At 32.2% G+C, this 15273-nt stretch overlaps 2 protein-coding genes across 2 annotated transcripts; one reads left to right on the forward strand and one right to left on the reverse strand.

Annotated features, from left to right (window-relative positions):
- Window positions 1-3017: 3017 nt before the first annotated feature.
- LOC111891374 (uncharacterized) lies at window positions 3018-3788 on the forward strand. The gene has a single exon (XM_023887418.1). It carries the CDS (start codon window positions 3018-3020, stop codon window positions 3786-3788), a length of 771 nt encoding a protein of 256 aa, XP_023743186.1.
- A 2208-nt stretch (window positions 3789-5996) lies between these two features.
- Window positions 5997-9414, reverse strand: LOC111891386 (bifunctional nuclease 2). The gene is made up of 9 exons (XM_023887431.3): window positions 9051-9414; window positions 8021-8239; window positions 7883-7929; window positions 7752-7808; window positions 7545-7610; window positions 7364-7432; window positions 6792-6901; window positions 6601-6692; window positions 5997-6499 (listed from the first exon to the last, which is right to left on the reverse strand). Exons 1-9 carry the CDS (start codon window positions 9307-9309, stop codon window positions 6447-6449), a joined length of 972 nt encoding a protein of 323 aa, XP_023743199.1. The 5' UTR covers window positions 9310-9414; the 3' UTR covers window positions 5997-6446.
- Window positions 9415-15273: the final 5859 nt, after the last annotated feature.

The following is a 15273-nucleotide window of genomic DNA, read 5'->3' on the forward strand; positions in this document are numbered from 1 at the left end:
TTACAATTTTGTAAAAACTAACGAAAAAGTCATTTTTTATATTTTAACAAAAATTACATATTATGTAATTTTCCCAAAATAATAGGACTTTTCTGTTGAAATTTTTTTTAGGAATTTATTAAAAAATTTCCCAAAATAATGGGGCTTTTCTGCATAAAACCCCTAAAATATATCTCTTGTGACCTTAAGACCATCTCCAATCCATTTTTATTTTCTCCCTATAAATAGAGTAAACAAATAAGGTAAATAGTATTTCATCTCTAATTCTAGTTTATTTTTTATCACATTTTTACTCCAAAAAAGTATATTCTTAAAGTATTCTATTTTTGTACCTTATATATATTGTCAAATACACTCATCTAGTAATTAGATTTAACAATTATATATTATATTTTTTCATAACAATAATATTACAAATTATATTATCATAAATAAAATTTTTACATATAATACATTTGAATTTATAATTAAATTATTATAAATAGTTATTATATAAATAAGATTATATTTATAATAAATATATATATCAAGATCACAATCACATTCGATTACTATATTATGTAAAACAATGCATATAATTATTATGTCATGTAATATCAGATGTTATATTAGAATATGTTATCGTGTTTGTAAGATGTATATTTCAATTATAAATTCTAATAACTTATGTTACTGTGTTTCAAGTCTTTAGTATATATTTATATTTTATATGTATTCGATAAATAAATATTAAACTCTATACTTATAATTAATTAATATAAATTAGTATATAACGTGATATTACAAATATTAAATATAGCATTTAAATTATAATTAGTAGATAAAAATAAACTATAAATGTATAAATTAAAAGAGAGAGAGAGAGAGAGAGAGAGAGAGAGACTCAAATTGGCAACCGACACTTCAACTTCATTTTTTGAGTACGGGGGAATACTATTCATATCTCCAAAAATGGATATGAAAATTCGATAAGGTTTAAGGAGAACAAGGAAAAAAAAAAGAAAAAAAATAGAGTTTGGATGTAGATTGGAAACGCCCTAACAACTAAGTTACAACAAATATCTCTTTTATAACACTTTTAATATATTTTTAAATTATCAAAATTTCGCCTTGAAAATTGTTTTATATTTAAATGACATTGCTATAATTAGTTAGGTTTTTCAAACTAACAAATTAATAAAAGTAGGTTGCATTTTCTTGCATTTAACCCTAAAAACTACACGTGTTTATCAATTTTTTTGTCTAAGTTTCAATATATATATATATATATATATATATATATATATATATATATATATATATATATATATATATATATTGGGACTTTATTAAAAAAATTTCCAAAATAATGGGACTTTTCCGTACAAAACCCCAAAAATATATCCCTTGCGACCTTAAGACTATCTCCAACTCATTTCTATTTTCCCTCTATAAATAGAATAAAAAATAATATAAATAGTGTTTCATCTATAATTTTGTTTTATTTTTTATCTCACTTTTTACTCCAAAAATTATATTCTTAGATTATTCTATTTTGTAACTTATATATATATATATATATATATATATATATATATATATATATATATATATATTGTGAAATACACCTCTCTACTAATTAGATTTTAACAAATATATATTATATTTTTTCATTACAACAATATTACAAATTATATTATCATAAATAAAATAATTATATATAATAATTTGAATTTATTATTAATTTATTATAAATAAGATTATATTTATAATAAATATATCAAGATCATGATCATATTCGATTACTCTATTATATAAAATAATGCATGTAATTATTATATCATGTAGTATCGGATGTTTTATTAGAATATATAATCGTGTTTGTAAGATAGATATATATATATATATATATATATATATATATATATATATATATATATATATATATATATATATATATATATATATATATATATCAATTATAAATTCTAATAACTTATGTTACTGTGTTTCAAGTCTTTAGTATATATATTTGTTTTTTTATATGTATTTGATAAATAAATATTAAACTTTATATTTATGATTAATTAATATAAATTAGTATATAACATGATATTACAAATATTAAATATTGCATTTAAATCGTAGTCACATAAATCACTAATAGGGCCACGATTTTCGTACTAAGTCGCCTGTACCGAATCGCGGTACACTAACGTTCCCGGTACGCCTTGGGACGCGATTTCATCCCTCTAATTGACGATTCCCCTTTCATGTGTACGCTATACTAGTGGCGATTTGGATCGCAATTGTGTTTAATTGGACCCACGTTCCAGTAGTAAAACGGTTCGCAGTCGGTATTTCAAAAGTCACAATTGAAGTCTGAAGGTCTGTCGATTGGAGGGAAATCACTGATAAATTGAGAGGCTCGATCATGCCTCAAGCACAATCGAGTGTTGTTCCTATTCCACAACACAGAAACGAGTTTACAGAAACAAAATTTTGCATACAATTTTTGAAATCCAAACATGGTTTTTGGAAAGAAGCACAGAGCATGTACCAGTGAGGAAGATGGAGATGATTTTGTTGATATTGCAGACGAGGATGACCAGAATGTTAAAGAGGCCGAAGTTCCAGTTGGGAGTCAGAATTCTAAGCAATCAGGGGGTTCATCACAACAATCGGTACATGATTCTTCTTCCAATTCTAAGCGTTTTATGGATGAAGTTAGGTTTTTAAGGCCTGGAAACAGTAAAAACGTAGGGGGCTCTAAACAGTGGGTGTGTAATCATTGTAATGGAAAGTTTACAAGCTCATATAGTCTAATACATACTCATTTTTTTGGAGCTGAACTAGGAAAAAAGGCAGAAATTAAAAGGTGTACAACTGTTTTGAATGATCGAGAACTTTATCAACGGTTGTCGAAGAAGGTGAATGAAGCAGAAAAAGTTGGAGTCTCTAAATCCTTAAAATGTTTTGTAGTCACTAAAAAATAGAATTTATACTCTAAGAAACCGCTAGAGCAATCATTTTCCATAATGGAGAGAAGCATGGTTGATTTACAAATTGTGAAGGCTTTATGTGCAAACGGGATTCCGTTTAACGTCTTGCGTAATCCACAATTTTGTGACATGATAAATGCTATAAGAAAAGCACCTGAAGGCTACAAAGCATCGTCTAGTGAGAAAGCAAGGACCGTTCTACTAGATGAATGTGTTAGAGATGTTGACAAGAGCCTAACACCATTTAAGGATACATGGTATTCACAAGGTCTTTCTATAGTATCTGATGGCTGGTCAAACATCAAACACAACTCGTTGATCAATGTTCTTGCTGTAAATTTCCATGGTGTTATGCTTATGCATGCCGACGACTTTTATGGGGTGGAGAAAACAGGGGCAAGGATTGCAGAATTTTTGAGGCAAGCAATTGAATCTGTTGGGCCAAGTAATGTTCTCCAAGTCGTGATGGACAACGCAGCCAACTGTAAAGCAGTGAGAAAGGAACTCAAAAAGGTATACAAGCATATATTTTGGTCAACATGTTGTGTTCACACGTTAAACTTGATTTTTAAAGATTTTGCACGTGCGTTTATTTGGTTAGAGGACACTTATACAAAGGAGAAAAGGACTGTCAAATATTTTTTAAACCATGGACAAGCTTTAGCTATTTTTAGGGACAATTCTAAGTTGGCACTTTTAAAAGTAACAAAAACTCAATTTGCCTCTCACTACGTTTTGTTGAAGAGGTTACTCCTTTGTAGGGAGGCCCTATCTACAACTATTTCTCTTAATTCATGGAGAGATTAGGTGAAACAAAGTGATGAACACACTAGATAAGTTGGACAGCTTGTTGTTGACAATATTAGGGATGATGACTTTTGGATTGAAGTTGAAAATATTCTACGCATCACAAAGCCTATTTTTTTGTGGTGAAATTTTGTGATGGTGAAGGCCCAAAAATGGGTGAAATATATGAAAAGATGGACACATGTTGGGAGAAATCAAAGAAGTGATGATGGAAAGTATGTATGAGTCGTACTTCCCTCAAGTAGAGGAAATTGTATTGAAAAGGTGGGAGAAAATGAACATCCCATTGCATTGTTTGGGATTTGCTTTAAGTACCCGATTTTACGATACACATTATCTTGAAAAGCTAGCATCGGGTGGAATACGAAGAAAAACACCAAACCTTGATAAAGAAGTTATACAAGGTGTAATGCAAGCTTTTAATCGCATTGCAGAAAATAGAGATGAAGAACGATTATTACGAGAACAATTGGCTACTTTTCACATGAAGAGTGGTCATTATGCATTACCTTCAGTGCAAATGGATGTGGTTACAATGGAAGCAATTGATTGGTGGTCACTATGGTGCAGAAACACCGAATTTAGCTGTACTGGCAAAAAAAAAATATTGTCACAGCCCATAAGTAGTTCTTCAGCTGAAAGAAATTGGAGCACGTATTCCTATATTCATGGTGTGAAGAGAAATCGGCTTAACTGTGCAAGGGCTGACAAACTTGTTTTTGTTCATTCAAATATTCGTTTGACTTCAAGACTATCTGAAGCTTATAAAGAGGGACCACACAAGAAATGGGACATGAATCCCGAATCAACATACTTGGAAGGCTCAAGTTTATTGCTAAAATATATGGATTGGGAAGAACTGGAGGAGGATGAAGACAGAGATAGTGGAAAAGGAAAAAAAAAACAAAGGGTGAACTAAGTTTTGATGTTTGCTAATCTATTTTGAAGTAATATGTTTTCGATTTTTAATGTTTGTTTGATTCCATATTTTGGACTTTTAATGTAATCTGTACTCTAAAATTAAAGTAATATTCTACAATTTTAAATTTTTAATTTTATTACTAATATGCTTTGATGTTAACCGGTACATCATATTACAATATATGGTATATCGTACCGGAGCGTTTCCGAGCGTACCGAAATGAGCCTACCCCCCTTCGTACCGCATTTCAAGAACCTAGTGAATTGTGTACTCCGTACCCGTACACGTACCGGAGCGTACCGCGAACTATGTGACTATGATTTAAATTATAACTAGTAGATAAAAATAAACTAGAAATGTATAAATTAAAAAAAAAAAAAAAAAAAAAAAAAAAAAAAAAAAAAAACAAAGAGAGAGAGAGAGACTAAAACCGAAACTTCAACTCTATTTTTTGATTATGGGGGAATAGTATTCATATATCCAAAATGGATATAAAAATGGGATAGGGTTTAAGAAGAACGGTGAAAAATAAAGAAAAAAATGGAGTTTGGTGATAGATTGGAAATGCCGTAACAATAAGCCACAACAAATATCTCTCTTATAAGACTTTTAATATATTTGGACTCCCGAGTTTAACTTAAAAAAACAAATGTACTTTGGCATTCCATTTTTATGTGATGTACACTTTAAACTCTTTTTTACATAACATAAAATAAACAAAATTTCACTATGCCCCTATATCTTTATGGGATGTTTTGCGCTTTAAACTCTATAAAATATTTTTAATGTTATTTGATAATTTCCTTGTATTTATGAATTAGGATTGTGTTTTTATTATACTTTGAAAATTTATTTAAGTTTAAAACTAATTTAAATGATATAATTTTTAGTTATTTTATTTACTTTTTAATTTTAAATGAGTTAACCCATTTACTTAATAGGTTGGGTTGAAAATTACATAAACAGATCGTTCCAGTAACAACTCATTTATCTAAAAAGTTAGGTTGGAATGGAAATATCCACTTATTTAAATAAAAATGTTGAATTTGATTGAATATTCAACCCAATTAATAAATGAGTTGAACCCAAACTCAATTCAGATCGACCCAATGACCCATTGTCAGCTCTACCATTACCCACATCAAATTATAGAGTAAATGAATAAATTGGTATTTAAAATATGAAAATAGTCTATCTATTGAGCTTGTAAATTACAAGCAATGTAAAAAAAAGGAAAAAGCTCCGATAAGAAAAACTCCTACACTAAATTTTGAATTCACACTTGGTACACAAAATCGTCACCCCACGCATTTTACTTTACTAGTAAAACCAAAATCATTGTTACATTTCAGATTTCACAACATTCTAAAAGACATATCATTACACTTTTTTTTTAATAAAATCACAATCCGCCGATAATAATTTACAAGAAAACACCATCAATTTCCACATGAATAATGGCATTAAAGCTGTACATATCAAAATATTTACATTCATATAGTTTTGAATTTTGATGATTCGATCTGTAATCTCATCTTCATTACTGTATCTTCAAATGGTTGGAAGTTGCATTCAAGCACCAACAAATTCCATGAATATTTCTGGATTTTTTTTAATGCAATTTAACTTTTTTCATAACATCATCATCATCATTATCCAAAATTTTAATCATAGCATTGTATTTTCAAATTATTTCTTAATAAGAAATAACTTAAAATTACAATGCTATAAAAATCCTATGGGTCATTTTTTGGCAAACGTAGCTTCAAAAGTTTGTCCCTCCACATAGCTGCAGAATAAAAATCCTATTTACAGATTTGCTTTTGAAACATTAAAAAAAATTGCTAAACTATAAAAAATATTAAAAAAAAAAAAAGAAAAAAAAGAAACCTGCATCACTGTATCTTTCATCCTTAACAGCAAGATTCATTTTTGTAACCAAATCAAGCTCCTCAGCAAGTACATCTGGACCATCTATGGCACTGTATAATGAAATTGAAATTTGAAACCATGTTAACGACATGGAAGGGTATTTTGGGGATTTTAACTTTACAGAAACAGGAGAAAGGTGGAGGGTATACCTGTCCAAAAACACGTCATATGTCGGTTTTTTATCACGCAATTTGTTCACCCCGTAGACTATCTTAACAGCATCAGTCAAGACAATTTGTTTGCTTACATAAATCGGTGCCTGCATACAGAGTGAGTCGTTACCAGTGGATAAAATATGTGAGATACAGAAGGTTAAAATTGTAAATTTATTATCCCACCAAAAAAGGTGGAACAAGACGAGACAGGGATATGGACAGATGTCAATGGGACAAAAGTTGTTATTTTGTGTACGGCCCAGAAAAGGTGGAACAAGACGAGACAAGGATATGGACAGATGTCAATAGGACAAAATTGTAATTTTGTGTCCCGCCCAAAAAGTGGGAGAGTGATTGATGTCGGTCAATAAGACAAAAACTGTAATTTTTTGTCTCGTCCAAAAAGGTGGGACAGGGACTGATGTCAATAAGACAAAAATTGTAACTTTATGTAGACAAGGACTTGTCCTCTATCTAGTGTTTGTACAAAAGACGTGAATGCCCTTCGTGTCCTCATTATCAAAACCAACAAAGCTAGTCCAATTATTAAAGGTGCATTTGGGTACCCTGCATCTTTTAGCTACATTTATGGCATCTGAAGGGCGAGCATCAACTCTAATATCTTCTGTGCCTGGCTGCAAGTTGTGAAATTCAATCAAGGTCAAAATTGTCAAATACTCAAATTAACTTCATCTATTCGTAGAAAATTATAATCATGGGGTTGTATGTGATATGTTCTTTATTTACCTTGTGAAAACATATATTTGCAAAATATATACTATCCACTCTTTCTGTAATTTGTACCATTTTTACCTGAAATTAAAAAAAAAAAAAAAAAAAAAAAAAAAAGACAAAGGCAACATTAGAGGAAACAAAAGGTCTTTTCCTACTTTAACTTCTTTCTGTTGCACCATTAAAATATTATATAAGTGCATGATAAATTCATGTACATACTTCATAGCCGAGTTTCCCAACAATATTTTTCACAAGCTGAAAATGATTTGGGAATCCCTGCAATTTAACAAGAAAAAAAAGTTAATATAGAAATTAGATTGAACTTCTCTTTAAGCATAAACAACCTAAACCTCATCTTCCAGTGTGGAGCTTATTAGCTTTTCAACAGCATATTCCCCTACAATATATTAACATAAAGTGTTATTACAATTAACAATATTTGGATAAAACTTTAAATATAACTGTGCATGATGAATGCATTTATTTACCTACAATAATTGGTAGCAAATAATCTCCATCACAATCACATGAAATTTTAAGAAAGATAGTGGGATTTCGATATTGGCTAAGAAATTCGGGTCCAAATGTATTGATGTTGTTTCTAAGACCTTTTCCTTGACCAGATATTGGAAACAACCTTGTAGTAGGTTTCCAATTTATTGCTTCTTGATATCCTTGTATGTGCATCTGATAGTGCATTAGTGTTTCTGCACAAAAATAAAAGGAACCCAAGATTCATAATCATAATCCAAAACTATAGATTTGACTAAAAACATCAATTGTTACACTTCTTCCACTAATCCCATTATCCCAACCATTTTATAGACATATAGTGGTATTTAGTTACAGAAAGTATAACAAATTCAACTCAATAGATTGAACACCAGTGGACAAGAAGCATCCTAGGTGGGATATAACTAGCTCTTAGTTTTTTGTTTGTGTAAAAGACATGAATGCCCTCCTAATCCTCGTTATGGAAAATAGCCCTAGAAAAATTGTCTTGTCCAGTGAACTAGATAAGACCTTTGAACTTATAGTAGCTTTTTGCAGTAGATTAGGTAAGCTACTGTTGTAATTGGAAGCCTAATAAATAACTCCACTAGCAATTGACATTATGTTAAATTGAAAGTAATTTGATTTGCAATGTCATACAAATTAACTGCTCGTGTTAAGTTAAAGTGGTAGAGCTCTGGTAATCTAATCTATTGCACAACCAATCATACATATTCCCTATACGATCTCACAAGTCACAAGTCTCAACATAAAACTCCAAACTATAAATCAGTAAATGTTCTACAGACTACACTATACAGAGTGCAGTTAGAATTTTACACACAGACGAAACATAAGATTGAGAGGACTTTAAAAAAGTGATACGACGACCTACAAAACTAATTCGTAAAATATGGAGAATTCAACTGAGAAAATTAACTTCAAAGCTTCAAAACAAAATAAAAATCTTTCAAGCATCTAGATTGTCATCTGTCACATCAGATTCTGATAAAGGGACAGTGATACCTGTCATGAGAACAGAAGCTTCCAAGTAATCATCACCGTCTTGATAGTCGTAGTCTTTAGATCTTCTACCACGAGAAGAATTACAAGATATGACAACCGATTTCGAGCGCCGGCGACGATAATGCTTTACTGTAGGAGTGGAATATGAAATTGAAGGTGATGAGCATCGGAGCTGAGTAGAGAATAATTTTTGATGATCGACGAAGTCGCCGGCTCCGGAGCTGACGAACGTGCGTGCACATAATTGAAGTCGGAGCATTGTACAAGAGAGATTCCGGTGTTTAGAGAGAAATGGGGTTGTTGGTGAGGTAGAAACAAGGTTCCATTGATCAAATCAGATCTTTATATATATAGAAAACGTACGATCTTCTATTTGACATATACACGTGGTTTTCTATCTTATTCCAATTATTTGTGTATTAAAATACTTTAGTTCTCTTTACTCAAAATGGAAGTAGAAATAAAATATACAAAAACAAAAGAAAAAGATTAATGATTTATGTAAATAACATTCTAACAATTAAGGGTGTGTATGAGATGGTTTAATTCAGTTATTTGTTAAAAACGAGTTATAATTATTAGTATTGATTAATGTATTTCGATAGTCACTAGTTGTAAGACTCATGTATTGTATGAGATTATTAAAAAAAAACAAACATGAAGATCTAACAAATTAGAAATTTTGAATTTATAAGAAAAAATAGAAAAATATTTAATTATTAAAATCCAAGTGTTTATTTATCTTATAAATTAAACTAATAATTTAAATACATAAACAATTAAAATATTCAATTTAGAAATTATAAAGAAAATTGCATTAATGAATTGGATATGCATTTATTATTACATTTAAATATTATATGAAATTGACAAAACTGTATAAATGGTCATGTGGTTAGCTGAAAATTGTCACTTTGGTCCAAAGAAGTTTGGACTAGCACCAGTGGTCCAAAACTTTGATTTTGTTGCGACTTTGGTCCAAAACTTTATGAAAATATTTAAAATGACGGAATTACCCCTTTAATTTTGTTTTTTCATTTTCTTTTTGTTACAATAATTAACAAAAACAAATAATTAACAAAAACAACCCCACCCCCACCCGACCTCTCCCCCTTCCCGTCTTTCTGTGACAACTGTCAATTTCCAGTCAAGTCAAAGTCAACTAAAGTCAACAAGTCAAACCGGTCAACTCATCTAACCCTTGTATACTAGGGTTTTCATTTTGTTTCTTATTAAACAACTCGCACTCTTAATGCAAAGTATCACTTAGAGTTTTCATGTGTTTGAAAACTCTAAACCCTAATCAGGGCAAGTGATGAAACTACTCAATAAAACATTATTCCTTAACCCTCAGGGGTGTATGACAGTCATAACAAGACTTAACGAGGTTCACGAACCTTGAATTACAAAGCCAAACACTCAAAAAGGTCTCAAAGGAAGCCTCTCTTAATCTCTTTCACTCTATCTTTCTATATTAAAAATCTCTCCCAAATCTCTCCAATAATGTGGAATCTCTCTCAAATCTCTCTCTGTATGTGAAATCTCTCCAAGTATGTCAAATCTCTCCCAAATCTCTCCAAGAATGTGGAATCTCTCCCAAATCTCTCTCCGTATGTGATATCTCTCCAAGTATGTCAAATCTCTCCCAAATCTCTCCAAGTATGTCAAATCTCTCCCAAATCTCTCCAAGAATGTGGAATCTCTCCTAAATCTCTCCAAGAATGTGGAATCTCTCCCAAATCTCTCTCAAAACCCCTTTTGATTTATTTTAATCATTTGGGGCATCCCGACACTTGACTTGGTGAAAAACCACTCGAAGCGGGAAGATACATTGGAAATTAGCCTCTTAGGGCCGAAACCTCTCTATATGGGCCAAACCCTCTTGGAACCGAGGCCACATGAACCGAGTCCGAAGTCCCCTTGAGCAGCCGCAACCATCGAGCCGAAGCCTCCGAGCCGCAGTCACCAAGCTGCATCCGACTTCGCTTCGGACCCTGCTGTCGAACCGCCCGCGGTGCCTCCTCGGACCGCAACCCCTTTTCCCTTCGGATCCACTTCAGCGGCCAAACCCCCACTTCGGACCTAGGGTTGTTAAGACCAGAATCACCCTCCTGACTTCGGATTTCCCCATTTTCACCCGATTTTCGACCACGACTCCGTTTTAAGCCCGTTTTTAATTATTTTAACGGGAGATTTTCACCCAAACTCATATTTTGACATATAAGGTCCCATATATTCATAAATTCAACATATTTTTAAGGAAATCCTTAATTAAGAATAAAATCCATAAAGTAAGATCTTGTGGTGGAGTGTTGACTTGGCCATAGTGTTGACACAAGCAACCACCCCCATACCCACTCCATGACTAACCCACACCCATCCTACCATACCTGGTCATTCAAGAGTACTTTTCCCACTCATACTCACGTCTTAAGAGCTGGACAACCCCTCTCTCTCCTCACACTTCCTTCATTCTCTCATTTTTCCTCCAAGGATCACACTCCAAATTCTCTCTCAAATTCGAGATTCAAGGGCTGATCATCAAGTTTTCTCTCATTTGTGGTAAGTGAAATTATCCTCCTTATGATTTTTACACTTTCTTTTACTCAAATCATAGATTCCTTACACAAACTCCATCATATTTACGTTAGATTCTCGAATCTTCAAGCAATCCTCCAAGTGTTCTCGAGTTGAACACTTCTTTCCTTTAACATTTATCCACTGAAATCACACAAGGTGAGTTCATACCCCCTATCTTCTCATGTTTTTCTTAATTTTTAAGGGGGGGGGGGGGGGGGAAATACAAGTTAAAACATTAAGAACATAACTAAACTCATTTAACAACCTTCATCAGAAAAGTTTAACTCCATTCACGGACTGTTTTGGTCAACTTAAACATTTTAGTTTTCAAAACTGTATTAGGTTCAAATATTTCAGGTTCATACCTTTAAAATGACTACTTGCACATCTCCATACGATTTTCCTACGATTTATGGTGATTTTTACAAAACAGCCTATCATTTCAGAAACGAATTCGGACCAGTCTGTGAATATGAACATTTTAACACAAGTTAAAGACTTCCAAAAATCATAATAAAAATTATGAATAAACTAGACACATTTTATGAGCTCACAGAATTTACAGATTCAGTTTTCAACTTCGTATGATTTTTCTATGATTTTTCTAAAACAGTGTTGAAAGGCTAAAAACTAGTTAACAGCTTATAACTTTCATAACACTTTGTATTATGTTGAGCAAAGTGTATAACAATAAGTTCTAAATATTGAATGTATTATCTTGTTAGTTTAACATCATAAACTGAAATTTAGTCATTCATGATAAGGTTTACTCATTCATTTCGAACACATATAATAAACTTCAATGAGCATAGTTTATGGATTTTTACTACATGAAAAAGGTTTTACTCTCAAAACAAATGGGTTTTTCATATCCTATGTGATAAACTATAATAGTAATAGTTTGAGGATTTCATATCACTAATTTATTCAGAAAAGGTGATTTTACTTCCTCCACGGAAGAGGTTTTAATATCAAACTATGTGTAAACTAGTTAACTTAGGTTGTGAGGCAATTCACTCCCTGTACGTTTGAGTACGTGATCCCAATTCCTGTAAGTTATAACCAGAGTCTCTTGTAGGGAGAGCGTGATAATTGTGTATAGATCTATATTGGGTTTGACACCCCACACCTTGCTACTAGCTATAGTGGGAGCGCCATGCCTACGGGTGACAAGAGTCATAGTATCTTAACGTCTGAAAAATGTTGTGCATGTTATTTCTCGTCATAGTATGGTTATAGCGACTCACATAGGTAGTTAACTATCTTTCAAGTTTACATGGAAAATTTTACTTTAAAAAGGGGTTCACTTCCAAATCAAAAAGGGTTTTATGCCGATTTAAAACCACTTTTATATCTTTAAGTATGGAAAATACTTGTTTATTTTCGGTCTTGGGATTTAGGACCACATAACTTTTATAAGGAAAATATAGGATTTTCTTTGGAATCATATCTCTGTTAAAACTACATTCATCTAGAATTGTTGGTCTTCGGCTATAATTGCTAAGTGTATAGGTTAGAGTTATATAAGAATCTATTCATAATCGACTTAGAATTGGTGGGCCCGCCTTCCTTCCTGTTCTTTGTTTGGTTGTGGACCTAGGGCAGACTCATTATATTCGACGATTTATTTAATTTAACTCTTATATAACTTATATACACTGGGTGATTATAGAAGGAATCTACGGGTCTTTCTAGGGTTCATTATCGCATAACATAAAAGCATTCATTTCACTCTTAACAAAGAAAACATTGGGTTTTCTGGAAGCATACTATGTCGCTTTTACAAAGAAAACGGTTTCTTTCTCAAACAAAACTCTTATGAACTCACCAACTTAATTGTTGACACTTTTTCAAAACTACTTGTATTCTCAGGAAATCAGTGAAACAGGAAAACCAACAGCATTTTGAGGATGGGACGATAAATCATCAAACAGTTCATTTTGTCATCATAATGTAATTTATTTGAAAACTATAAACATATACTTGGTGTAACTTTTTCAATTATATTTATGATGGTTGTATTTACTTTGAGCACTATTATACTCATTGTTTTGATACTATACATGAAGTCTTCCACCCCCGAATGTTTCCGCCATCCTTGGTTTGGGGGTGTGACACTTTCTACACATTTTCTACAAAAAATTCACAAAGATAAATACCACCACCACCATCGATCGGAGATATAAACGCCCCCACCGTCACCGACCAAAGATGTGGACGCCACCAACATTACCGACCGAAGATATGAACGTCACCACCACATCGGTCAATACCACCGACGGTATCTAGAAAACCCTCGATTTTCCGGTGTAGAAGACAAAGAAAGATGAGGTAAGTTGACCAGATCTTCAACTCTTACGAAGGTGGCTCTGAAAACCCTTGATTTTTTATGCCACTTGCTACAAACGTTAGGTCCGGTCGATTAGGGTTTTTTGTCGGCAATATTGCATGTCGACCACGAAAGGCAGGGGATTCTAGATCTAGACATGAAACCGATCATATTGGAGAAGACAACCGAAGAAAGGGGTGACGACTCCGGTTGTCGTTCGACGACACATCGAGTCGGAGACAGACAATTGATGGTTTCTTGCACTTAAGGGATTTTTAGAGCTGAAGATCGACGTTGGTTTAGGTGACTAACGGTGGTAAGTGGCGGTTTAAAAACCAAGAATCGACGATCGGCGAAAACAAATTTGGCAAGCTAACAGGTCTGATGGTTTAATCTGGTATAAATAGTGGCGATTTTGGGCAGTGATAGTGGTTTCCGGCGAACAATGGTGGTTTCCGGTGAAAATTAGTATTTTCCAGCGAACAATGGTTGTTTCCAGCAATGGTGACAGTTCCCGGCAATGGTGTTAGCGACATTCTCATTTTTCCGGTAGGCTATTCTGGTGGGGTTAGGAGAAAGATGAAAAAGGTTGTGGGTGTGGTAGATAGTAAGGGTGGATGATATTTTTATTTTTGATATTCTTATAAATATAGAAATAAAAAAGAAAAAGAGAAAAGATAAAAGTAAGGGCATATTTGTCATTTTAAATATTTTCATAAAGTTTTGGACCAAAGTCGCAACAAAATCAAAGTTTTGGACCACTGGTGCTAGTCCAAACTTTTTTGGACCAAAGTGACAATTTTCAACTAACCACAAGGACCATTTGTGTAGTTTTGTCTATGAAATTTAATAAAATGAAAAAAACCACAAAATGAAACATAAATATAATTTAATCTAAATTTACCATAAAATAATATGTGACATAACGCATAAGAGGATGACAAGTGGGCAAAAACGATTTTTATGTTTTAGAATAGATTGGGTAGCGGTTAGTATTGGTCTTGGTTAATGGTTTTAGGCGGTTAATGGTTATGGTTAATGGTTTTAGACGGTTAATGGTTATGGTTAGTGGTTAATATCGGTTAACCATACTGGTCCAAAATAACATAAAAATAAAAATATTTTTCTAACATAATTGGAAAACATAAAGCCTATTACTATCAAATTTGAATGATTATGTATATATAATTATATTGATAGAAGAATATTTATTCTATCTGATTCCAAATAATTACCCCTTAAATATTCAATTCCTAGTATAATTTATATACCATATATTTAAAATTATATTATATTAAAAATATTTATTAATAT

The sequence above is a fragment of the Lactuca sativa genome, chromosome 4 (genome assembly GCF_002870075.4).
Source record: "Lactuca sativa cultivar Salinas chromosome 4, Lsat_Salinas_v11, whole genome shotgun sequence".
Classification (NCBI taxonomy): Eukaryota; Viridiplantae; Streptophyta; class Magnoliopsida; order Asterales; family Asteraceae; genus Lactuca; species Lactuca sativa.